At 27.2% G+C, this 21,147-nt stretch overlaps 10 protein-coding genes across 18 annotated transcripts; 6 read left to right on the top strand and 4 right to left on the bottom strand.

Moving 5' to 3' along the window:
- Positions 1-52: 52 nt before the first annotated feature.
- On the bottom strand, positions 53-1,000 carry LOC124424461 (mediator of RNA polymerase II transcription subunit 31). The gene is made up of 3 exons (XM_046963544.1): positions 789-1,000; positions 624-713; positions 53-526 (listed from the first exon to the last, which is right to left on the bottom strand). The coding sequence occupies exons 1-3, from the start codon at positions 853-855 to the stop codon at positions 213-215; spliced, it is 471 nt and encodes a 156-aa protein (XP_046819500.1). The 5' UTR covers positions 856-1,000; the 3' UTR covers positions 53-212.
- A 228-nt stretch (positions 1,001-1,228) lies between these two features.
- Positions 1,229-3,436, top strand: LOC124424134 (alpha-tocopherol transfer protein-like). 3 transcript variants are annotated; one of them, XM_046962731.1, is made up of 5 exons: positions 1,229-1,267; positions 2,056-2,165; positions 2,238-2,541; positions 2,637-3,000; positions 3,071-3,436. In XM_046962731.1, exons 3-5 carry the CDS (start codon positions 2,258-2,260, stop codon positions 3,326-3,328), a joined length of 906 nt encoding a protein of 301 aa, XP_046818687.1. In that variant the 5' UTR covers positions 1,229-1,267; positions 2,056-2,165; positions 2,238-2,257; the 3' UTR covers positions 3,329-3,436. The 3 variants fall into 3 exon arrangements, with proteins under 3 accessions (XP_046818687.1, XP_046818685.1, XP_046818686.1); XM_046962729.1 differs by lacking the exon at positions 1,229-1,267 and adding an exon at positions 1,944-1,960; XM_046962730.1 differs by lacking the exon at positions 1,229-1,267 and having other exon boundaries at positions 1,958-2,165.
- A 509-nt stretch (positions 3,437-3,945) lies between these two features.
- Positions 3,946-5,845, top strand: LOC124424293 (alpha-tocopherol transfer protein-like). The gene is made up of 3 exons (XM_046963125.1): positions 3,946-4,414; positions 4,579-4,942; positions 5,352-5,845. Exons 1-3 carry the CDS (start codon positions 4,134-4,136, stop codon positions 5,604-5,606), a joined length of 900 nt encoding a protein of 299 aa, XP_046819081.1. The 5' UTR covers positions 3,946-4,133; the 3' UTR covers positions 5,607-5,845.
- A 593-nt stretch (positions 5,846-6,438) lies between these two features.
- LOC124424292 (alpha-tocopherol transfer protein-like) lies at positions 6,439-7,997 on the top strand. The gene is made up of 3 exons (XM_046963123.1): positions 6,439-7,053; positions 7,132-7,495; positions 7,653-7,997. Exons 1-3 carry the CDS (start codon positions 6,770-6,772, stop codon positions 7,908-7,910), a joined length of 906 nt encoding a protein of 301 aa, XP_046819079.1. The 5' UTR covers positions 6,439-6,769; the 3' UTR covers positions 7,911-7,997.
- A 917-nt stretch (positions 7,998-8,914) lies between these two features.
- On the top strand, positions 8,915-11,416 carry LOC124424072 (cuticle protein 16.8-like). Of its 2 annotated transcripts, XR_006942221.1 has the most exons (6): positions 8,915-9,233; positions 9,367-9,556; positions 9,646-9,860; positions 10,010-10,558; positions 10,941-11,118; positions 11,207-11,416. XR_006942221.1 is itself a non-coding variant. In XM_046962594.1 (4 exons), the coding sequence occupies exons 1-4, from the start codon at positions 9,219-9,221 to the stop codon at positions 10,166-10,168; spliced, it is 579 nt and encodes a 192-aa protein (XP_046818550.1). In that variant the 5' UTR covers positions 8,915-9,218; the 3' UTR covers positions 10,169-10,839. The 2 variants fall into 2 exon arrangements, 1 of the variants encoding a protein (XP_046818550.1); XM_046962594.1 differs by lacking the exons at positions 10,941-11,118; positions 11,207-11,416 and having other exon boundaries at positions 10,010-10,839.
- A 439-nt stretch (positions 11,417-11,855) lies between these two features.
- On the bottom strand, positions 11,856-13,213 carry LOC124424045 (synaptosomal-associated protein 29). The gene is made up of 2 exons (XM_046962532.1): positions 12,935-13,213; positions 11,856-12,755 (listed from the first exon to the last, which is right to left on the bottom strand). The coding sequence occupies exons 1-2, from the start codon at positions 13,199-13,201 to the stop codon at positions 12,231-12,233; spliced, it is 792 nt and encodes a 263-aa protein (XP_046818488.1). The 5' UTR covers positions 13,202-13,213; the 3' UTR covers positions 11,856-12,230.
- Positions 13,214-13,523: 310 nt separating this feature from the next.
- LOC124424052 (gamma-secretase subunit pen-2) lies at positions 13,524-14,269 on the top strand. Of its 2 annotated transcripts, XM_046962542.1 has the most exons (4): positions 13,524-13,661; positions 13,743-13,804; positions 13,900-14,004; positions 14,063-14,269. In XM_046962542.1, the coding sequence occupies exons 2-4, from the start codon at positions 13,744-13,746 to the stop codon at positions 14,200-14,202; spliced, it is 306 nt and encodes a 101-aa protein (XP_046818498.1). In that variant the 5' UTR covers positions 13,524-13,661; position 13,743; the 3' UTR covers positions 14,203-14,269. The 2 variants fall into 2 exon arrangements, with proteins under 2 accessions (XP_046818498.1, XP_046818497.1); XM_046962541.1 differs by having other exon boundaries at positions 13,603-13,804.
- Positions 14,270-14,335: 66 nt separating this feature from the next.
- Positions 14,336-18,495, bottom strand: LOC124424040 (glucose-6-phosphate exchanger SLC37A2). Of its 3 annotated transcripts, none has more exons than XM_046962517.1 (10): positions 18,363-18,495; positions 16,963-17,704; positions 16,781-16,859; positions 16,565-16,700; positions 16,093-16,458; positions 15,603-15,647; positions 15,279-15,480; positions 15,052-15,200; positions 14,671-14,973; positions 14,336-14,539 (listed from the first exon to the last, which is right to left on the bottom strand). In XM_046962517.1, the coding sequence occupies exons 2-10, from the start codon at positions 17,246-17,248 to the stop codon at positions 14,477-14,479; spliced, it is 1,629 nt and encodes a 542-aa protein (XP_046818473.1). In that variant the 5' UTR covers positions 17,249-17,704; positions 18,363-18,495; the 3' UTR covers positions 14,336-14,476. The 3 variants fall into 3 exon arrangements, with proteins under 3 accessions (XP_046818473.1, XP_046818471.1, XP_046818474.1); XM_046962515.1 differs by lacking the exon at positions 18,363-18,495 and adding an exon at positions 17,816-17,957; XM_046962518.1 differs by lacking the exons at positions 15,603-15,647; positions 18,363-18,495 and adding an exon at positions 17,816-17,957.
- LOC124424041 (E3 ubiquitin-protein ligase FANCL) lies at positions 18,202-19,961 on the top strand. 2 transcript variants are annotated; one of them, XM_046962520.1, is made up of 6 exons: positions 18,202-18,516; positions 18,603-18,704; positions 18,786-19,033; positions 19,125-19,311; positions 19,381-19,611; positions 19,689-19,961. In XM_046962520.1, exons 1-6 carry the CDS (start codon positions 18,217-18,219, stop codon positions 19,782-19,784), a joined length of 1,164 nt encoding a protein of 387 aa, XP_046818476.1. In that variant the 5' UTR covers positions 18,202-18,216; the 3' UTR covers positions 19,785-19,961. The 2 variants fall into 2 exon arrangements, with proteins under 2 accessions (XP_046818476.1, XP_046818475.1); XM_046962519.1 differs by having other exon boundaries at positions 19,122-19,311.
- Positions 19,649-21,092, bottom strand: LOC124424044 (NADH-cytochrome b5 reductase-like). 2 transcript variants are annotated; one of them, XM_046962530.1, is made up of 4 exons: positions 20,669-21,092; positions 20,362-20,596; positions 20,087-20,304; positions 19,649-20,021 (listed from the first exon to the last, which is right to left on the bottom strand). In XM_046962530.1, exons 1-4 carry the CDS (start codon positions 20,928-20,930, stop codon positions 19,831-19,833), a joined length of 906 nt encoding a protein of 301 aa, XP_046818486.1. In that variant the 5' UTR covers positions 20,931-21,092; the 3' UTR covers positions 19,649-19,830. The 2 variants fall into 2 exon arrangements, with proteins under 2 accessions (XP_046818486.1, XP_046818487.1); XM_046962531.1 differs by having other exon boundaries at positions 19,826-20,017.
- Between the last annotated feature and the right edge of the window lie 55 nt (positions 21,093-21,147).

The following is a 21,147-nucleotide window of genomic DNA, read 5'->3' as shown; positions in this document are numbered from 1 at the left end:
AAATAAAGTTAAAATTATATTAATTGAAGTATGAAAATATATAATTGATCTATTAAATGCAGATAAGTATTTTATTCGAAATATATCACAGTTTGGCAACATGATTAACAAAACAGTCCATAAAAGAAATTACAATACAAAGAAATATTTCTAAGTCATATCTTCTAAAATGTATATTGTTAAGTTTTTTTATTACCAGACATGGCTCTCTTTCAAGGAACTTTAGGTTGTACAATACCATTATTTTGTGGATTGACATGTTGGGTCTGCTCCGCTGCAGTCTGTAAAAGTCTTGTCCTACGTCTAGTATAATGTTGCCAAAGTAAAATCTGTTGATCGTCTATAAACTTGGTGCATTGTGAGTTGACGACTTCTCTTCTAAAGTGTTCGTATTGCAATAAGTCTAAGAAGTACAAACACATGGGGTATCTCAAATATTTAGCATATTCTGGCTCTTTCCAATAGAGAAGATACTTGAGGTAGTTTATAAATGTGGTATCCTTAAAATAACCACGTTGTGCTAAAACTACAAAAGTTAAATAAGCATAAAAAAAAGTTACACACAATCTTATTAGATATTTATAACCTATAAAAATATATCTCCAATATAAAATTTTACATACAGTTTAAATAATTTGGATTTGCAAGACACTGAACGAATTCCAGTTCAACTTGGAACCTTAGACGCTGTTGGTCGTCTGTTTCCGTACCTCCTTTAAAAAATATTATTGATTAAAAGTTTTAAATCGTTAACAAAGATTTTGTTATTAATAGTAAAACATACATACCGTTCATTCCGATAAAAGATGGTTTTCTGCCTTTCATGAGACCTGGAGGATCATCCAGACGGTTCATAGTACGTTAACCTTCCACGTTTCGATAATTTTTTACCGTGGCATGAAAATATTAACCATCAAACAAGGAGAAAAGAAATACAAAAATTATCACGAAGGAAGAACGTTCTTTATAAATCACTCCGGCGAACACAACTGTTAAGATTGTTCATCACCTTTCGCTCGAATCATATGTGACTTCAGCGACAGATATGGACAAAATATGAATTACAAACATAAATGGGGAAGACTGTATCTATCAAGCGACTGTATCGGTATATAAACTTGTTAGGTAAAGTAGGATAGGCTGCAAATTTATCAAACTTTTCAATCTCTCATATTTATATTTTTTTTTATGTGTTTATCAGTAGATAACATCAACAATGATCCGCACACAGTAATCTGCAGTAGATAACATGCAACAATGGGCGAACGTATATAATTTATTTTAAATGCATAGTGAATAATAAATATAATTGATACGTATAATAATTAATATATAAATTCGCAACAAAAAACAAGATTTTAGCGAATATTTTGTAAAAAATAATAATTAGTGAATAGTCTCTCTCATATATATATATATTAAATATTATTTTATATAAGTACATACGTATTTCTTCTTCTACTTCTTCTTAACATTATTCTTATTATTAATTTATTGACAATTTTAATGAACAAGGTCTCATTTTAAACATGAAGGTTTAAACGAAGACATAGTTTTTACGAATTTTGTAAAAGATTTATTTTTATGCATAAACTATCGTCGAATAAACATCACTTTTTACGTAATATTTTCCAGAGAAAATAAAGCTTTTTCGAAAATTTGAAAAATCAGATCCTCTATAGAATCTTCATCTTTAAAATAAGACCTTGTTCATTAAAATCGGTCAAGAATTACACCTGTATTCATTATTATAAAATCGGGATGATGAACAATTATTAAGACATGTATTACTACTATGCGGAAACCGATAAAATTAAAAGCGCAAGTGAAAAATAATAGAAGACAATAAAAATATTACATTTTTTCTAGTAATTGTATGTAATAATACATTATTGTACACCTGACAATAATAAATGTAAATTCGTTTGAATAAGAAGAGGAATAGAAAATATTTTATTACGTTTGTATCATGGGATATATAATTTTTATGTCAAAAACGAAAAGATATGTATTTATGATTTAATCACATACTATCACGTTTTTATTTTGTTTTAGTTACTGGTAGGTAGTTTTAAATAAAAACTGTTAGTCTCCTTGTTAGCAAGCTCATTCATATTATAACATCGAATGGTTTAACTTGTCTTTAATAAAACCAACCACAATAGGTATATATCAAGTGTTATTTAAATTAGAGGAAATGTAAAAGAAGAGTGATTGTACTTTGTTCTTTGTTGTAGAACTTTCATTTATAAAAAAAATGAGTATAATACCAAGAATCAGTTACGAGGAAGAATTACGAAAAAATCCTGAATTAAAAGAGTCGGATATAGAAATATTGAAAGAATGGTGCAAGAAGCAACCTCATTTACCAAAAATCACCGATAGTGAATTGGTATTATTTTTACATAGCAATTATTATCGATTGGAGCCAACTAAAACTACGATAGATACCTTCTATACCGTACGAACTCACGTTCCTGAATTCTTTTCTAATAGAGATCTGCTTGGATCAAAATCACTTCGACAAATAATAAAAGTTGTGTAAGTGATCATTGTAAAAAATTTCTTTGATAATTAATTCTTGTATTTTAAAATAGTTGTAACGATTATTAATTAAATAAAATTCTTATATACAGTGCAAACATGCCATTGGAGATGACAACGAAAGAGGGTCATAAAATAGTTTTCGCTAAACTACTCGATACCGATCCTTCACATTATGTTTATAATGACGGTTTGAAATATTTCAACATGGTTATAGATTATTGGCTCTATACTGAAGGTACAGGAATAGGTCATGTAATTCTTATCGATATGGAAAGTGTAAGTTTTGGTCATGCAGGAAGATTGAGTCCTATGGGATTAAAAAAGTTCCTTTACTATTTACAAGAAGCTTTACCTGTTCGTCTGAAAGGTTTACATTTTATGAACACGACAGCAGTGATGGATATCATTCTAAATATGATGAAGCCTTTCATGAAAAGAGAATTGATGGATATGGTATGATTATTATTGAGTAGATTTCTATATTTCTACTGATAGTAATAATTGTTTTTTGTTATTTTCTTAGTTGCATGTGCACACCACATTGGAAAGTGTCGCTAAGTTTATCCCATTAGAAGCATTACCGACTGATGTAGGTGGCAAAGCAGGTTTTACTAAGGATTTACACGAAAAATATATAAAAAAGCTCGAAAATCATCGATCTTGGTTTCTGGAGGATGAAATGTGTAGTCGAGTAAATGAAGCCTTGCGACCTGGTAAAAGTAAAAATATCACAGATCTCTTTGGAGTTGAAGGTAGCTTCAAAAAACTTGAAATAGATTAACATAATGAAATGAATATTTCGAATGTATAGTTTCGATTAATTCCAAACTAAGAATGATTTATAATATAATCGTTAAAATTTGTAATTATTTCAATAAAAATATTTTAAATAAGGGCGAATAAAGGAACAAATATATTATGCTCCTATATTTAATTCTTTCATAATTTCTTACATCATGTTCAACAAAATTTAATCTCAAAAAATTGAATGTCATGCTTTTTATAAGACCAGAACTATATCTTACACTTAGTTTTAATTTGCTATAATTATCATAACAATCTAAATAGATGAAGTACATCTCTTACATTAATAATGAGATATTAGCAACATTTCCTTGAATCTAGATGCGTTATTAAACCAATTAAATCGACGATCTCGTAAAAACACTAAGATTCGATTAAAGAGAATTAATTTTAACAAATTATACTGAAATTTTTATTTAATATGCACTTACTTACTTAATACTTTGATCTTATTGTTACAAAATAAGTAAAAAATTGTCTAAGATAATGAACATCTGTACATGTATGAATATTAAACACTATTAAACCGGTTCCGGCCAAGGAGAAAATATTCTGATGATGTGGTAGATAGTGATATTGTCAACAAAATATAACAACAACCTTACAAGCTCTGAAGTAGTTTGGACTCTAACCAGCGAACAAAAGGTGTCGGTCTGTGCTATCAGTATTAATCGAGTTTTATTAGATACATACGGACACATACGGAGATAAACATACGCACAAAGAAGATTTTTAATCATCATTTAAAATAAATCAATCCAACGGACGTGAAAGTAAAAACAATGTTACCTACGAATACATATTCTTTAAAAGAAGCATTTAATAAAAATCCTAATCTTAAAGAATCAGACTTACAAATCATTCGTGAATGGCTTGATAAACAGCCACATTTACCAAAAATAGAAGATATTTATCTGATATTATTCCTTAATAGTAATTATTATCAGTTAGAACCAACTAAAACCACGATCGAAAACTTTTATACTATCAGGACTCATGTGCCTGAATTTTTTAGCTATAGAGACCCATTCTTGAAAGATATTCGTACACAATTCAGTGTCACGTAAGTTTACATATAATTTTATACAATGTTTCAAATATTCAAAATCGATAAATAATTGTAACAAACAAAACTCAAGAGAGAGAGAGAGAGAGAGAGAGAGAGAGAGAGAGAAAGAGAGAGAACAACAAATTTAACATAATATATTTCTTTCATTCTACGAACAGATCTCACATCCCATTAAAGAAAATGACCAATGAAGGATATCAAATAATATTTGGAAATATGATGGATCCTGAACCATCTCATTATATCTTCTATGAAAGCATAAAATATTTTTTCATGGTAGTAGAATTGGCTAATATAAAGACAGGACCAACTAACGGACTAGTTTATATTGGCGATGTACAGAACTTATCGCTTGGTCACATAGGACGTATAAATCTTATGGGAATAAAAAAATTTCTATACTTCATACAAGAGGCAGCACCCATTCGTTTGAAGCAAATACATATAATAAATTCTACACCGGCAATGGAAGTTTTGTTAAATATGTGTAAGCCTTTCATGAAAAAAGAGTTATACGAGATGGTGAGTTTCAAAAAGAAAATTTTACCGTAGAATCATTAGCAGATTTATTCTTAAAGAGTCATTACAAATTTTGGGGGCTCCATTAAAATAAATCGATTGTATACAGTATATATTTTCTTGCTTCAATTGTTCATTGCAATGACGTGCATTCATCATGCAAATGACGAAGTTAGAAATAGATTGCACAAATTCGATTATAGTAGCAATATATACGCGCGTGTGTATATATATAGATATAAAAATTACAGACCAGCCATTAGATATTAAATGATATTATATAATATAAATTTATATTATTGTGTGGCAACTCGAAGTGATTGTCTCTTTCGTTTGTGGATAATTCTGCCATTGCGTGAAGAGGTTTTTTTTCGAAATTAACAATCTAATTATCATTATAATTTCTATTTAGATACACTTTTCAACTTTAGAAAGTTTGGAAAAATTTTTACCCGTTGATGCACTTCCCAACGAGATAGGTGGCAAAGGTGGTAACTTGAAAGATCTCGTTAACGAACAAACAAAATTGCTTGATGAAAATCGCGAGTGGTTTTTGAAAGAAGAAATAACGATGCGAGTGAATGAATCGTTACGAGTTGGAAAGCCTAAATTAAGCAATGACATTTTTGGAGTTGAAGGAAGCTTCAAGAAACTTGATATCGATTAAATGAATTTATCAATTATACAAAAAAAATAATGAATATGTATATTTTATTTTCGATTGATTTTTCATTCTAATGAGCTACAATAATAGGTTTTTTTTCTTCATTATTTATAGATGGAATATAAATTTATTATCATGTTTTCATATGATAATAATATATCAATAAAATTCTTTATCTTTTAAAGTTATATGAATCATGAAAAATGTATCCAGATTTTTAATATTTTTTCCATTTAATTATCAATTTTCCAATCATCGTAAATATATAAATATATTAAAATATTTATGTATTAACAATTCGTAAAAAGAAAGTCATCATGTGAAATAAAATTATTTGTGGAGTTTCTTACTTATTAATCCACTGTTACATCACAGTACTTCGATGATATACCTATTTCTAGTAATCTCTAACACGCGATAACATAATTACAAGATAGAAAGAGATTCCGAGTTATAATTTTTTTTCACTTTGTTGCAATACACACCAAAATCGATTAATAATAAATCGAAAAGAAAAAAAATATATTTACGTTAAATATTAAAACATGTTATTTATATCAAATTGTTCCTGAAACTAAATCATAGAAAAGAATTTGAGAAAACGATATATATACTCATATTTAAATATTAAACGAGATGTGTTCTCTGTTATTAATTAATAATCTCACAATTATCTTTGGTTTCTTTCTGTTTCTTGTCCATGAAAACCGGTAAAAAGAAAAGACATCGAGAACAATGGATTCATAATAATACATTTTCTCATCTGGCCTATCGAAGTTTCACCGTACATTAAAAAATGTCTTCAAATCATTTGCTAATTCGCCTGATCATGAACTCATATATATAGACTAACGTCAAAGTGTCATGCAATTGTCGATCATACGTTACTCGCTCGTCATTGCCCGAAGACAGCAACTGCGCTTGAATTCATTAGTCTAATTCGTGTTCGTCAAGAGACCAGAGCAAAGCTTTAATAAACAAATTTTTTCTGCAGTCTTTACGTTTGAACAAGTTAAAAAGAAAAAAAATAATCAATTCCAACGATCCTTTGTGTTTCTTTTAAATTCGTAAGAACGAAAAAAAATATAAAAAATAAAAAAAGATAATATAAAACAAAACGAAGAAGATTAATCCAAAATTGAATTATAATAAAGACGTGTTAGAATATGACGCTACAAGGTGGAATCTCATTTGAGGAGGAATTAAAGAAAAATCCGGAATTGAAGGAAGACGATGTACGAGCGTTGAAAGAGTGGTGTCAAAAACAACCCCATTTACCAAAAATATCTGACAGCGAGGTAGCTCTTTTTCTACACAGTAATTACTATCGTATGGAACCGACCAAAAATACCATCGACACTTATTACACAATACGAACTCACGTGCCAGAGTTCTTTTCTAATAGAGATCCTATCAGTTCTAAGGACCTTCGTAAAGCATTTCAAACGGTGTAAGTATCTTTTATTTTGTGCATTTATAAAGCTCAATAATTAATTTCAATCTGATAAAGTTTAATTTTTATATTTAGATCGAATCTGGTCTTGGATAAAACTACCAATGATGGTTACAAAATCATTTATGGTAGATTGATAGATATCGAACCGTCGCATTATGTTTATAACGATGGTATGAAGTACCTTAACATGGTAATTGATCTCTGGCTTCACGAAGAGGGTACATCCAAAGGTCATGTGATCCTATTTGATACAAAGAATGTTGCGTTCGGTCATGTGGGTCGTTTAAATCCTATGGGATTAAAAAAATTCCTTTACTATTTGCAAGAAGCTTTACCCGTACGTCTTAAAGGTTTCCATTTTATGAACACCTCGCCGGTTATGGATGTTATTCTTAACATGATGAAGCCTTTCATGAAAAAAGAATTGATGGACATGGTAAGGATAAAAGAGAGAGAGAGAGAGAGAGAGAGAGAGAGAGAGAGAGAGAAAGAGAGAGAGAGAGAAAGAGAGAGAGAGAGAGAGAGAGAGAGTTCGACTAACCTATAATCTCTTCTAATTTTCTTCCATATTCTTTTTATATATCTATTTACAGTTTCACATGCATTCGACCATGGAAACATTAGCTAAATTTATACCCTTGGAAATACTTCCAAACGAATCGGGTGGCCAAGCAGGCCCTTTGAAAGACTTGAATGATGCTCAAATTAAAAAATTAGATGACAATCGTGCTTGGTTTCAAGAGGAGGAAAGAATTTGTCGCGTTAACGAATCTCTACGTCCTGGCAAAGGAAAAACAGCAACTGATTTATTTGGTGTCGAAGGAAGCTTCAAAAAGCTCGAAATCGATTGAACAATAATTTTCATTAACCATTTATACGTTTTAACAAATGTAATTTGAGAAAGAGAAAGAAAAATAAATAAATTTTGTTATTAGAAATATAGTACTTTCTATATATATATATATATATATATATATATATATATATATATATATGCATATTATAATAATTATTAAATGTAATTTTATCAAGAAAAAAAATAATACATTTGTTTCTCGTCATAATCCACTCGTAAATAATTGCATATGTAATTATGATATAACACGTCATCAATGCAAGTTAGAATGTAGATAACTACGGTCGATAATATGCTATATTACGCAATAAAAATATATATGTATATATGTATGTTGTATGTGTGTACATACATACGTATGTATGCGTGTATGTGTATATATATATGCATATTGTTAATTATTTCATTATTAATAATAGAAAAATAGAAATATAAAAATGTGTACCAAAAAAGAAGAAAAATATAAAAGGTCACAAAAATTCGAATTATCATAAAGCATAATAATAATAAATTATTCAACATGCCATACATATATAACATTTTACAAGCATATATTACGTACGTAAAATATAAAAATGAAATATATTATATCAAATATTAATAAATATAAGTAAATTGTTTTACTTATATGTGTAAGAAAAATATAGTAAAATCGAGACCTTGTTTTTTCTTCAGTAAAAAATAACAATGGACCTTGACAAGAATGAAAAAGCAAAAAAGTATGACATTCTGAACGTAACACGCGCATTATCTAACACGGCTATCCTTCCTATTAATTTGTTACAAAAAAAAAAAGAAAAATATAAAAGAAATGAATTTTATCATTAGCAAATGTTTAATCAGATATAGCAAAATAAATATAAGCAAACTAACATCAATTAAATTTGATAATCGATATATACTTTCTAATAATCGAATGAGATAATATCGAAAATCGATTTTTTTAAAGAAGAATTTTTGTATTTCTATTTTCAAGGAAATGAGAATTTGGTCTAACAATAAGAGAAATATTTGTGTATATACTTTTCCGAAAAAATTATTCCAGGGATTTTAGAAAGGTTAATTTAAAATATTCCATCGTCATCGATCTAAACATCTTCGTGTGCAACATACTTAATCATCGATCAAATAAAATAAACAAGTTGACGGTGTGAAGCTACCTTAAAACATATTACCTTCACCTTCTCCCCTTTAGTTTCTTATATTACTTTCACTGGAAAAGATCCTCTCAGTCAGTTATATGTCTGTTCTCTAAGATAAGAAATATTATTTAAAGTTTTTTCATGCTATCGATTTAAAAAAAATGAAGAGTTTGATCGTAAGTGTTTAATTCATTTTTTTTATCAATTAATCTATAACATTTGTTTGATATTTCTATTTTGCGCGGGGAAAATACGAAAAATTCTTGAATGTATTAATAAAAGTTAATATTTTTCTTTTTTTGCAATTAGATCGTCTTCGTTTTATCGACTTCCTGTCTTGGAGAGGTCTCACACATTTTATCAAAATATTCGACGACAACTACTAGCACATTACCACCACCTCCACGACCATACAGTTTTCAATACAAAGCGGGACGATATCCAGGACACGTTGATCGAATTCATCAAGAATCTGGAGATGGTTCCGGAACCGTTTATGGTAAATGTTTTCGTGGCCTTATATCTTCTTTATAGTTAATTCGATCATTTATTCGCTCATTTCTAACAATAATAACGTTTGCTTATTAGGATCTTACTCGTTCATCGATCCTAAATACAAAGTACGAAGAGTGGAATATGTGGCTGATAAAAATGGATTTCATCCATCATTGATAAATTACGACGATACGCTTAAACAGCCTGTTGATTCAGAAGCTGTGAAACTCGCGAAGGAAAGACATTTTCAGCTTTATGAAAAATTAGCTGATGCTAATGCCCACGATATACCAATAAATGTACCAAAGGTAATGAATTCTATTAAAAATATAATTTATATTGATAATAGTCTATCTTAACAAAAAAACGCCTGCGAATTATCTTCAAGATCATTCAATATCCTTTCTTTCACCTGATTATGCATCTATGCATCTTATGTATCTTTATGGTTTTATAGGATTCTGTTAGTGTATTAAAAGCGAAGGACAAACATTTACAGCTCTATCAGAAGATTGCCGAAGAACACGCGGCTATCGCATCTCAAAGAGAAGCAGAGCGTACAGCATATGAAGCAACTTCGATCGTTAATGATGTTAATGAACATCAAACATATTAAGAAACTACTAATAAGAAAGAAAAATTGTTGATATAGTATCAATAAGATAAATTTACCTGTATAAAATCTTTCAGAATTTAAAAACAAGAATTTTTGTGCAATCCAAATTTGATAAAAAACGGACAATGGATGATTTTATAATTGTTATATATATAACATGTGTTATTAATCATAAAAGGACACGTGAGTCACATACACATGAATATTTTTCTTTATGAGTACCGGAACTGTTGCTGTGTATATTAAAAAAAAGATAAATACTATAATTACACTATGCATTGGTATAAAAGTCTAGGTGTGACAAAAAATAAAATTGTCGCCGTTTATATCTCCGGGAAGATGAAGTTCTACGGTTTTTGGTTACTGCTTATTGCCATATTCTATATTACGGTATGATTTTTTATTATTTTAAAAAATTCTTGTTTGTGCAGTACACTTTAGTAGTTTAATAATTATATATTTCTCGCATATATTTATCTATATCGATCACTCGAAAAATGGGGCGTATCCTTATCATATCGTAGAATGTTATATATATATATATATATATATATATATATATATATATATATATATGTTTATTTGTTTAATTTGACCATATTCCACATTTTACCATGTATTTCTATGAATTCCTATTAATAAAATAATAAATTGATATAAATAAAATGAAACATGAAATCTTATATATGAAAACATAAATTTAACAATACAAGTCTATATAATGTCTGATGATCATAAATAATTATTAAGCATATGATGTCAATGTATTTAGATTACTGTAGGTAGGAACATCGATTATACCAGCAATGCTTTTTTAAAATCTAAAAGCATCGCTTGTCGTGGAGGTCGAGGAAACAATGGAGGAGGAGGCACAAATGCTACTAGTGGTGCAACAGGAACTATGACTAATATGACACCTAATTTAATGCGCACTGCACAACAAGCAATAGGTGAAATTTTAATTTGATCTTCTTAATTTTAGTTTTTCATTTTTTAAATTAAATATAGTTTTCCATTTTATCCATGAATATATTACAGATACCTTGACGGATATGGTTTCAAATATGAATCCAATGGGGTAAATCACATATTTGTTCGAAATTATTGCACCATGTATCCAATAATCAAATTTACATATATAATGATATTATTAATACTTTATAATCATTACTTTCTTAATCAAAAATGCTTCTTATAGTTGTTAAAAATATTAGAATTAAATAATAAAATAATAATTAATGAACACAATTATCTTAGTTTATTTTAATATAAGTCCAAATATTTAATATATAGATCAACAGATATAGAATTTATTTAATAATAATATTGGCAGAATAACATTAGGAACAGTGTAATATAGGAAATATTTCGATTATAAGCATTAATAAACGTATTAATATATGCGTGTAAATATTAATATAGAATGTTTTAATATAAATTGAAATTATATTTCAGAGAACAATGATACATATATAATATACATATGTGTATGAATTTTATGAAATGATACTGTAATAAACATGAAAAATTTTTTCTTTACTTATTTACAATAATAATATATTTCTCTATCTAACTTAAAGGAATTAAAAAAATTACATTAACCACACCTTATACAATTGTAAAATAACAATTTTTATACTATATTGCAATTAAAATTAACATGATTTTATCGTATCTTTTAATTTTTTTATTTAAATATTAATAAATATGTTTTAAAATTTTCTTATATAATTTAGAAATATTCTGAGTATTTCAAAATTTGACTTTTTGAAGAACACTTGAGAAAAATTAAACATTGTAGAAACCTTATTTCATAATTTACTTTTATGTAATATTGTAAAAAAACATTACACGATTCTCTTACACATTATTTTTACATAGTTCAATTGTCTCATAAATCTTAAAAAGCAAATTTATATTATAAACACTAAATCTACTACACTTTTCATGTTTAAATTTCTGTATATATGCACATATCAAGAACAAATATATTGAATCATGTTCCATATCTGTATGTATATGTATACTCCTAGAGGAGTTAATAAATATTCTTTGTTAACATTTACTTTTTTAGTAAATATGTAAGATCTTTATTCTGTTTTTGTAATGTAATATCTGTTATTTCCACCTTATCTCTTACATTGTCAATTAAATCATTTTGTGACTCAATCTCTTCTGAAAGTCCGATTGCTAAACCTTTTAATCGTGCTAGAGATCCACTCATTTCATCTAAATTTTTTTCTAAAACTTTTGTTATATTATTTGTAGATGAATTTGTTTTTCGATCTTCATCGTCATCTACAAGACCTTGAAGTTTAAACGATGGATGATTATTAACCATATTAGTTTGCACTTGATCTAAGGAATTAGATAAAGTTGGCGATGATGTAGATCCAAAACTTGTAGATTCTGGTAGTTTAGTAGATGGTACAGGTGTGTCAAGCGATTTTCCACTGAGATAATTTTTTAAACTACCAAAAACACTCTTTATACCTTGAATGTGTTTTTGACTAAATCTCAATGTACTGTTAATATCATCCAACCTCTTTTCTGTCCTTTCTAATTGCTCTCTTTGTCTAATTAATTCCTGAAATTTTATCAATTTATTTTTACAATATGGTTTATAGTTTTATATTTCAAATTATTTATTTAATAAAAATATTTAAGTCAAGCAAATTTGTAAATTATATCTGTTAGTTAGTTTTTATTATATTGTGACCATTGAATTGTTATTTAAAAATTATGATAATTTAGGTATATACAAACCTCTGCTGTAGCTGCACCAATCTGTTCAGAGTCTCTTAAAAGAGAAATAGATCGCTCTGATGAATGAATAGTACGCTCTTCTATTTCTCTTCTACGTTGCATTAACTGTTGACGTTTAACTTCAAGTTCATTGTCAAAATTATTAGTATAATTATAAGATGAGCCAGATGCCCTTGGTGCACTTTTTAAAAATGTTTCATCGTCTACATCATCTTCTAACTCAAAAAATGGATTCTTTGTATCACTCAAATAATGTTGTCCTGCCATTTTGTACAATAACGTAAAGCAACTGATAAATAATCTTGAAATTCGTTCCTCGAAAAGCTTTGGTTAAATTACTTATCACGTACAATACACTGACATACACACGGATTCATGAGATTCAGTTCTCCTACCTATTGTTACAAAATTAACCTACGTAAGATGAAAATCTACTCGAAAAATATACGCTCGATTCTATGGTTTTTAATAAATTTATACAAACTTAGCTAATATCACATAATCGAATACAATCGAACTTTTTTAAAAATTGTAAAAATTATATTTCACAGAAAGAATAATACAAAAATGTAAATAATTTTTTCTTAGAGTTTCTTATTACGAAACTTTAACTCATTAAATCTCCACGAGATAGCGCGAATAATAACATCATTGTACTTTCTACTATAATAGGAAGTGCTCACTACGCAAGTATTTTAGTTGAGCTGTCAATAATATCTGCAAAGAAGTAAATATAATAAATTATCAAAAGAAAAAAAATTTAGCTTAACTCTATCATAAGTAATACATTTTTTTTTTATTAAAACAGTATGGATTTATCAAAACTTACAAATGAAAGAAAATTATATCTTTGCCGATGGTATTTTCGTGGTAAGTACTAACAATCAAAGAAAAAAAAAACAAAACAAATTCGTGATATCATGTTTTTGATTATAAAATAAACAATTTTTATTTTTTTTATATAGCTGGATTTGCATTGCTTCCATTTCTTTGGGCTGTTAATGCAATTTGGTTTATACGAGAGGCTTTTATCGTACCACCTTATGAGGAACAAAAACAGATTAAAAGATGTATGTATTGGATTGTTTCTATTAAAAGAGAATTGTTAATAAACGGATAATATTGTAGATGTAATATTTTCTGGCATTGGAGCTATCTTATGGATGATTGCCCTTGTTGCATGGATCGTAATATTTCAAACACAAAGAGCTGCCTGGGGAGAATTTGCAGATCATATTAGTTATATCATCCCTATTGGTATTCCTTGATAACTCATATAATATTTTAATAATTTATTATTATATTTATCTAATAAAAAATTGCTACTTATTATAATTATAACTACTTTTTTACATACGTTAAAAATAACTACGTTTTCATACATATATATATAAAACTCAATTAATGTAAAAATATATCATTTATTTAACAATAATAATTAATATTTAAATTAAAATTGAGTAATTTTGTTAGTATATACATAGTTAATCCATTTGTATTTGTAAAAAAGTTCTTGTATCTTAATCGTAAGATACACTTCACTTATACAGTCCTTCGTCGCTGTCCATACAATTGTATATCTTTATAAACTAATCTGGACAAAAACTGAAATAAATAAATAAATAAATTATATATATATATATACACATACACACACACATACACACACGTGTGTGTGAAGTGTAGAATAGTACTGTTTATAAATGTATATATATTTATTTATAGAATTTACTTACAACTAGAGCTAACGCGTTTGCAAACATGAGCATATAAAAAACATTATGCCATCCTGCCCATTGAGAAACAAATCCTGTTAATAATGGGCCAACTGCAGCACCAATACTGCCTGTTCCATCAATAATTGCAGTGACTGTTGCTAAAGCTTTGGAACTGTCTCCCAAACTAGGATGAGTTCCTAATTCAGCAGATACTGCAGTCGTTATTAAAGCATATGGTCCATTAACTAACAGTCCTGTTGTTAATAATAATAGTATACTAACACTTAAACTCATACTTTCTAAATAATCATAAATAAATAACTGAAAAACAAACATTGATTATCATTATAATAAATTAACATGATTTTATGAACATTTTTTTAGTATAAAAGATATTACTGTTGGAATTGCAAATCCAAGCATTACAGCACATGTTAAAGCACTCATACCACTGTAGTCTGATAAAACACCAGCAACTATTGCACCTGCAATACCTCCTACATCAAATAATATTGATAAATATGCACTTAATGTTGTATTATATGTACCTAAAAAATATAAATATAAATATTGATAATTTTTTAATATTTAAGGATACTCTAATATTTTAGTATTAATTTACTAACTTGAAACTGCAATATACAATGGTAACCAGTAAAGCAATGTGTAGCTTACAAGTTTTGCAAAAAATAGTGAAGAAGAATATTCGAGTACACCGGGTATACTTATGGCTCCAAAAAATCCAATAGCATTCTCTTCAGCATGATGGTGCAAACGTCTATTTGTTGATAACATTGGACTAGTTTCGGATCTTAAGCTTGGTGAATCCTTTCAAAATAAAAATCTATATTATGTTCAACTATTATAATTTAAATACATTAAGTATTATATAATAATTCATAGTTAATATATTTTAACTACAAGGTCACTGAAAATATGCATGCACTTACGTTAGTAACATTTTGTTCACGGTAGACACAGCGATAGATGACACGCTAGGTAAAGGAAACGGGTATTTTTTAGTGGGCATATTATATGTCAAATGCATAAATTATATGAATTAAAAACTATTGAAGTAGATATATAGTTTGTCAGTATCATTACAAACACCATAAAATTACTTGTTATTCTGGAATACTACAAAATAGACTAATATATGAAGAAGAAACAGAAAAAGAATAGTAATTATATTTTTAAATTTGAAAAAACTGATGATAATTGTCATGCTTATACTTCATGTATCAACGTGCAATTTACTTTAGTTAGATGGGAAATCAAAACATATTTTTACTGTTGTTTTACTAAAAACATTACTAAATGCAATGTTATATTATTATTGACTATAATTAGAATAGCAATGATATTATGCAATATGCATTGTTTATCATTATATATAGAATATTACTGTATAGTATCATTCCACTATAATTAGAAACTTACATCTTCTCTAGGAGTATGAGATTCTTCGACATCTTCAATACTATCTTCATCTGAACTATTAGTTGCATCTATTTTTCTATATCCAAGTGAATTAGGAAGAGAACATCCTACATCAATAGGTGCAGGTGCTAAGAATAAAAAAATTATAAATCCTGCCAAACCCATTATAGCTCCTGGTATCATGAAACTTAAACCCCAGTCAGATTCAACAAATTTAGCTGCAACTAAAGTGCCCAATATATTTCCTAAAGATGTATGAGAATTCCATATTCCAAAAATTAAGCCTCGTTTTCTTCTTCCAAACCAATTTCCTACAACTGTTACCACACCTGGCCAACCTGAAGTTTGAAATACTCCACCAGCAGCCTAAAAAAAATTAAATTTTATTATAAAAAAATGTACATTTTTTTATTATAAAGTAAACTATTATTGAATATAATTGTTTAAAATATTTCTTTATATTAATACCAACCTGAACCAAAATAAAATACCATAGATTATGTATCTTATACGGTCTAGCAATTCCAAATAAATAACAAGAAATACCAGATGTTAGCATACCAAGGGAAATGAAATAACGCAGATTAACACGTTCAGCAATAAATCCACTATATGAAAAAATAAAAAGTTAATTTTAATGCAATTTTTTGATATTACAATGATTAATAAGCTCACTTTAAAGCGTCACCTGAGAAACATGGCAGCTGCGTATGCAAATAGGAATGCTGAATCTAACATACCAAGTAATGCTGAAGCATCTGATGTGTCTATTGAAATATAAATAATTTAATAAAATCTAATAATACATAAAAATATGTTTTTATAATATGTACTTTACTAAAATATACAACATAAATAAATATTAATTACCAAATGGAGCCCAATCACACCATGTATCTCGATTGGTATCATTAATTATAATATCATCTGGTGGTGATAAATTACTGCAATTAAGGCTTAATACATTTTTTACCACAGATATAGGCTTTCTTGTCATGTGATAACAAGTATATGATAAATATGTAAGGGCAAATATGCCTCCTTGATGCCATATAAGTCGATTAATACGACGATGAGGACAACATTTTGATGTTATATATTCAATCATTTGTAAACCCCATGGGGCATCTTTTAGAGATATCATATTTAAATGCATTTATTAAGTACTTTTTAATGCAATTTTTAATGCAATTGCAGTTTATTATAGTCGTATATGTTTAACTGCAAGTCTACTTTCTTATTAATATCAAAGTAAATAGATTAAAATATTAATTATATTTTGATAAGTATAAATACTTTTCATTAAACAGAAAGATATTTCAATGCTTTCTCTTGACAATTGTTATATTATATTAAAAGACTAATATAGTACCTGTATATATATATATGTATATATATATATATATATAATTTTACATTTATATGTAAATACTATTGTCGTAAACATGGGAACAGTATTTAAAACACTACACTATTTTAGAACATATATTATAAAACCTAACATAATTTAATTATTTTTAATTGTTCTCCATGAACAAGATAAAATTTAAATTAAAATAATGAAATTAATAAAAAGAATGCACGGACCAGAATGTACTGTATGAGTCATAACCTAAAACAAAATAAACAAAGAATATAATTATAATTATGAATATATAAGAATGACTAAGTTGTATTAATTTCTCACTTTGAACGAACTAAAGACTGTAATTATTAAACACACCTGACATAGTATGGTAATTTAAAATGGAATGTTTATTGTCCTGAGTAACAAAGCATCACAACTGGTCAAATATAAAACGTACACTAAGCCTTGAATGGAACCTTGGCTTATTACCATAGTTTACTTTATTCAGGAAACAAAGTTCAATTTCCAAGTTCAATAAAATTTTTGCAATTGCGCGAAATTTGAATTAAAAGTGAACAAAAAATTTGACACATAAAGTTTCATCGATATTTTATATGTTAGATGAAAGTATAAGTAATTAAATTCAACAAAAATAAAAATAGTAGTATTTCAAAAAGAAAAAAAGTCATTTATCATAACCATAAACATTTTTACAATAACCATCGGTTAGATTTAACTTTGTATAACATATTTTTTTGCAAAATTAAGATGCCAATATGCTAATTGAAGAATGTGCATCTATTCTGCAATGGCATCCAGAAATAATATTAACTTCGACGTCACCAGTATCATGGCAAGGGTATCTAATAATTGCATGTCCTTTGAATACTATAGAAAAACAGAAAATTAAAGTGAAACTAACTTTACCAAATTATCCATCGTTACACAATGCAGTGCTTAATTTTGGTAAAAGTTTTGCTTTTTTACGGAAGAGAACATTTATTAAAAGTGTAAACGATTTGATTAAAAAGGCTTCTTCAGTATCATCTTTTTTGAGATTATTACAATCACTTATTGTAAGTTTCTTTTTATATTAACACTGAATTTTTTTTTTTTTTTTTTTTTTATAGAATCAATTAAATAAAGTTATATTTTAATGTAGAGTGAATCTATCGGTAAATTAAACGAAGAATGTAATGTACCAATCGATTTATCACCGACTGTCATACTTCAAGATTTAAAAGATATTTTTGAATCTCAATCTGTAAGTTTTGAAATATGAAAACATTAGTATTGAATACAATTTTATATTATATATGAAATTTAATCATATTATTCTTCTAAGGATATTAAATTATCATCTAATAGTTCATTAAATATAATTAAGCTATCATTGAGGAACATTCATATTGTATTAAAAAAAACTAATGATAGTATTAATCCATGGAATGTTATATCCAATGATTTACCCGAAATACCTGCATTAGGATCTTTTAACCAGAATATATCTTCCCTAATTACCGTAATAAATAAATTTAAGCAACAAGTAGAAATACTTGACGATTTATGGGAAGTTCTATCAGATATCGATGGGTAAATTTGAATATATAATTAAATATTTAGAGAATTATTTTGATATTACATACATGTATTATTTTAACGTTTTATAAAATGTTTACAGAAGTTGCTGTATATTAGATCCAATTCCTCCAAAGCCTTATCATTTATATAGGCGTGTGTACTTATCAGAATCATTGTCGATGCTGATTACAATAAACCCCCTAAATCCTACCTCGCTTCCAGAACTCAAATTTTTAGGTAGTGATGTAGATGTACAAAGACAAAAAGATATTATTTCTGAGAACATGCATGTATGTATTATGAGTAAAAATTATATGATATTATGAATAATTATGTTTATTACTGTTGTAATTTTGCAGATATGGAATTCAGAAAATGGCATATTAGAAAATTTACTCATTTTGTTAAATATATCTAAGTTTCCTCAAAAACAAGAACAATATGATAGCATTAATGATAAAAATTGTATGTTTATGGATGAAGAATGTTGTATTTGTTTCTCCTTGGAATCAGATAAGGAACAATTTCCAAATAAAATTTGCGATAATATTAAATGCAGAAGACACTTTCATACAAAATGTTTGTTACAGGTATATAAAATTTCTTTAAAAAGTATTAAAAAAATGATTATTTGTACTAATTTATTAACTATATATGATTATTTCAGTGGTTACAAGCAGTAGCTGGAAACCAAGTTGCATTTGGTCACATACATGGTACCTGTCCTCATTGTGAAGAAAATATATCCTGTCCTATTAATTAATTTAATAATCGATTAAAGTCAGTCGAAATAATAAAAACAAATCTTATTATTTGAATATGTGTATATGAGAATAATTATTTTCTCTTGACCATTGTTCAACAGATTGATTGAATTCATTTGTACCACATATTAAAATTAAAGTTCTTTCTGGTTTACCAGATTGTAGATAATTATAAACTGACTGTTTATTTAGACGCCCATTTTCAATATTAATACCATGAATATTTTGGTCACTATCTAAAAAAAAATTCTTCATAGAATTTCAATATTATCTCACAATATTATGCATATTGCTAATATACCTGACATCAGATTTTCTGATATATGTAATGTACATAAAAAATTCCAATAATCTGATAAATATTGTAATTCTTTTTTCAAAGGCACACATAAGATCGATCGAAATCCAGCGATAAAATTTATTCTGGTTTCTTCTATCTCATTTTCTACAATTATCTTAGCTAAAGAATAAACTGCTGTAATTCCAGAGCCTATACAGAACATAATGATTTCCTGAAAACTAACCAAAGTAAGAAATATAATACATTGTAACTTTTATAACAATTTTATAACACACCTATTATACTTATATTCAAAATCTCCATATGGTCCTCTGATTTCAAATTCGTCATTTTTTTTTGTATTATTTAGAAGCTGACTAAATTTGCCTGTTGGGTATACTTTTACGAGAAGTAATAAATTTTTATTTGACCAAGAAATAGGTGTATAAGCTTTTGACATAGAATTAGAACGTAATATAATATGTTGTCCAGGAACAAGATGTAAAGACTTATCATTGTCAATATTACTTTCTATATAAAAAATATAATTATAAATTTTTAGTAAAATATTAATTTTTATAAAATAAGTTTACATTAAATTACCTTTATATTCTAACCGTATAAAAATATAATCTTGAGAAGCTTTATAAGTATCACTAACTATAAAAGAATTAAAAGAGGTTGGAGATATTAAATTTCTCATTGGTTCTATAATTACATTATTTTTTTTCCTTTCTTCCCATTGTTTTAATAACTTTTGATGAATATCTAAAATACAAGGATTACAACCACTGCCACAACAACTTTCCTCAGGAGGAGTTTCAGGTCGTATGTCATAATCATCTTCGTCTTTGTTAGAAATCATTTTTAATGAAATACTTTTATTTTAATTTAGCTAATACTATGAAATAATTCAGTAAACAGATTTTATTTTTCAATAAAGTATAATTTTATAAGATAAATAAAAAGTATTATTGCACAAAAATTAAAAGCACGATTTCTATTATGACTAATCGTGTAAATCACATGTAAGTATAAATGAGTAAACACATTGTATTATCATTAAGTTTAAAATTAATATT

Source organism: Vespa crabro, chromosome 5 (assembly GCF_910589235.1).
Source record: "Vespa crabro chromosome 5, iyVesCrab1.2, whole genome shotgun sequence".
NCBI lineage: Eukaryota > Metazoa > Arthropoda > Insecta > Hymenoptera > Vespidae > Vespa > Vespa crabro.
The sequence above is the reverse complement of the archived record's forward strand: the minus strand, read 5'-3'. Positions and strand labels throughout refer to the sequence as shown.

Bases quoted from the DNA above. Each gene is read 5' to 3' on its own strand.
- LOC124424134 (XM_046962731.1), top strand. From the start codon at position 2,258: ATGAGTATAATACCAAGAATCAGTTACGAGGAAGAATTACGAAAAAAT. The intron at 2,542-2,636 runs GTAAGTGATCAT...TCTTATATACAG, and splicing joins CGACAAATAATAAAAGTTGT to TGCAAACATGCCATTGGAGA. The intron at 3,001-3,070 runs GTATGATTATTA...TTATTTTCTTAG, and splicing joins AAAGAGAATTGATGGATATG to TTGCATGTGCACACCACATT.
- LOC124424052 (XM_046962542.1), top strand. From the start codon at position 13,744: ATGGATTTATCAAAACTTACAAATGAAAGAAAATTATATCTTTGCCGA. The intron at 13,805-13,899 runs GTAAGTACTAAC...TTTTTTATATAG, and splicing joins TTGCCGATGGTATTTTCGTG to CTGGATTTGCATTGCTTCCA. The intron at 14,005-14,062 runs GTATGTATTGGA...ATAATATTGTAG, and splicing joins ACAAAAACAGATTAAAAGAT to ATGTAATATTTTCTGGCATT.
- LOC124424293 (XM_046963125.1), top strand. From the start codon at position 4,134: ATGTTACCTACGAATACATATTCTTTAAAAGAAGCATTTAATAAAAAT. The intron at 4,415-4,578 runs GTAAGTTTACAT...TTCTACGAACAG, and splicing joins CGTACACAATTCAGTGTCAC to ATCTCACATCCCATTAAAGA. The intron at 4,943-5,351 runs GTGAGTTTCAAA...ATTTCTATTTAG, and splicing joins AAAAAGAGTTATACGAGATG to ATACACTTTTCAACTTTAGA.
- LOC124424461 (XM_046963544.1), bottom strand. From the start codon at position 855: ATGAACCGTCTGGATGATCCTCCAGGTCTCATGAAAGGCAGAAAACCA. The intron at 714-788 runs GTATGTATGTTT...TATTTTTTAAAG, and splicing joins ATCTTTTATCGGAATGAACG to GAGGTACGGAAACAGACGAC. The intron at 527-623 runs GTATGTAAAATT...TAACTTTTGTAG, and splicing joins AAATCCAAATTATTTAAACT to TTTTAGCACAACGTGGTTAT.
- LOC124424041 (XM_046962519.1), top strand. From the start codon at position 18,217: ATGCTAATTGAAGAATGTGCATCTATTCTGCAATGGCATCCAGAAATA. The intron at 18,705-18,785 runs GTAAGTTTTGAA...TATTCTTCTAAG, and splicing joins ATATTTTTGAATCTCAATCT to GATATTAAATTATCATCTAA. The intron at 19,312-19,380 runs GTATGTATTATG...GTAATTTTGCAG, and splicing joins TTATTTCTGAGAACATGCAT to ATATGGAATTCAGAAAATGG.
- LOC124424040 (XM_046962517.1), bottom strand. From the start codon at position 17,248: ATGCATTTAAATATGATATCTCTAAAAGATGCCCCATGGGGTTTACAA. The intron at 16,701-16,780 runs GTGACGCTTTAA...TTTTTCATATAG, and splicing joins GCAGCTGCCATGTTTCTCAG to TGGATTTATTGCTGAACGTG. The intron at 16,459-16,564 runs GTTGGTATTAAT...AATTTTTTTTAG, and splicing joins GGTATTTTATTTTGGTTCAG to GCTGCTGGTGGAGTATTTCA.
- LOC124424072 (XM_046962594.1), top strand. The intron at 9,557-9,645 runs GTAAATGTTTTC...TTTGCTTATTAG, and splicing joins TGGTTCCGGAACCGTTTATG to GATCTTACTCGTTCATCGAT. The intron at 9,861-10,009 runs GTAATGAATTCT...ATGGTTTTATAG, and splicing joins TACCAATAAATGTACCAAAG to GATTCTGTTAGTGTATTAAA.
- LOC124424045 (XM_046962532.1), bottom strand. From the start codon at position 13,201: ATGGCAGGACAACATTATTTGAGTGATACAAAGAATCCATTTTTTGAG. The intron at 12,756-12,934 runs GTTTGTATATAC...ATAAAATTTCAG, and splicing joins TTGGTGCAGCTACAGCAGAG to GAATTAATTAGACAAAGAGA.
- LOC124424292 (XM_046963123.1), top strand. From the start codon at position 6,770: ATGACGCTACAAGGTGGAATCTCATTTGAGGAGGAATTAAAGAAAAAT. The intron at 7,054-7,131 runs GTAAGTATCTTT...TTTTATATTTAG, and splicing joins CGTAAAGCATTTCAAACGGT to ATCGAATCTGGTCTTGGATA. The intron at 7,496-7,652 runs GTAAGGATAAAA...ATCTATTTACAG, and splicing joins AAAAAGAATTGATGGACATG to TTTCACATGCATTCGACCAT.
- LOC124424044 (XM_046962530.1), bottom strand. From the start codon at position 20,930: ATGATTTCTAACAAAGACGAAGATGATTATGACATACGACCTGAAACT. The intron at 20,597-20,668 runs GTAATTTAATGT...TTTTTTATATAG, and splicing joins TATACGGTTAGAATATAAAG to AAAGTAATATTGACAATGAT. The intron at 20,305-20,361 runs GTGTGTTATAAA...TACTTTGGTTAG, and splicing joins TTTGAATATAAGTATAATAG to TTTTCAGGAAATCATTATGT.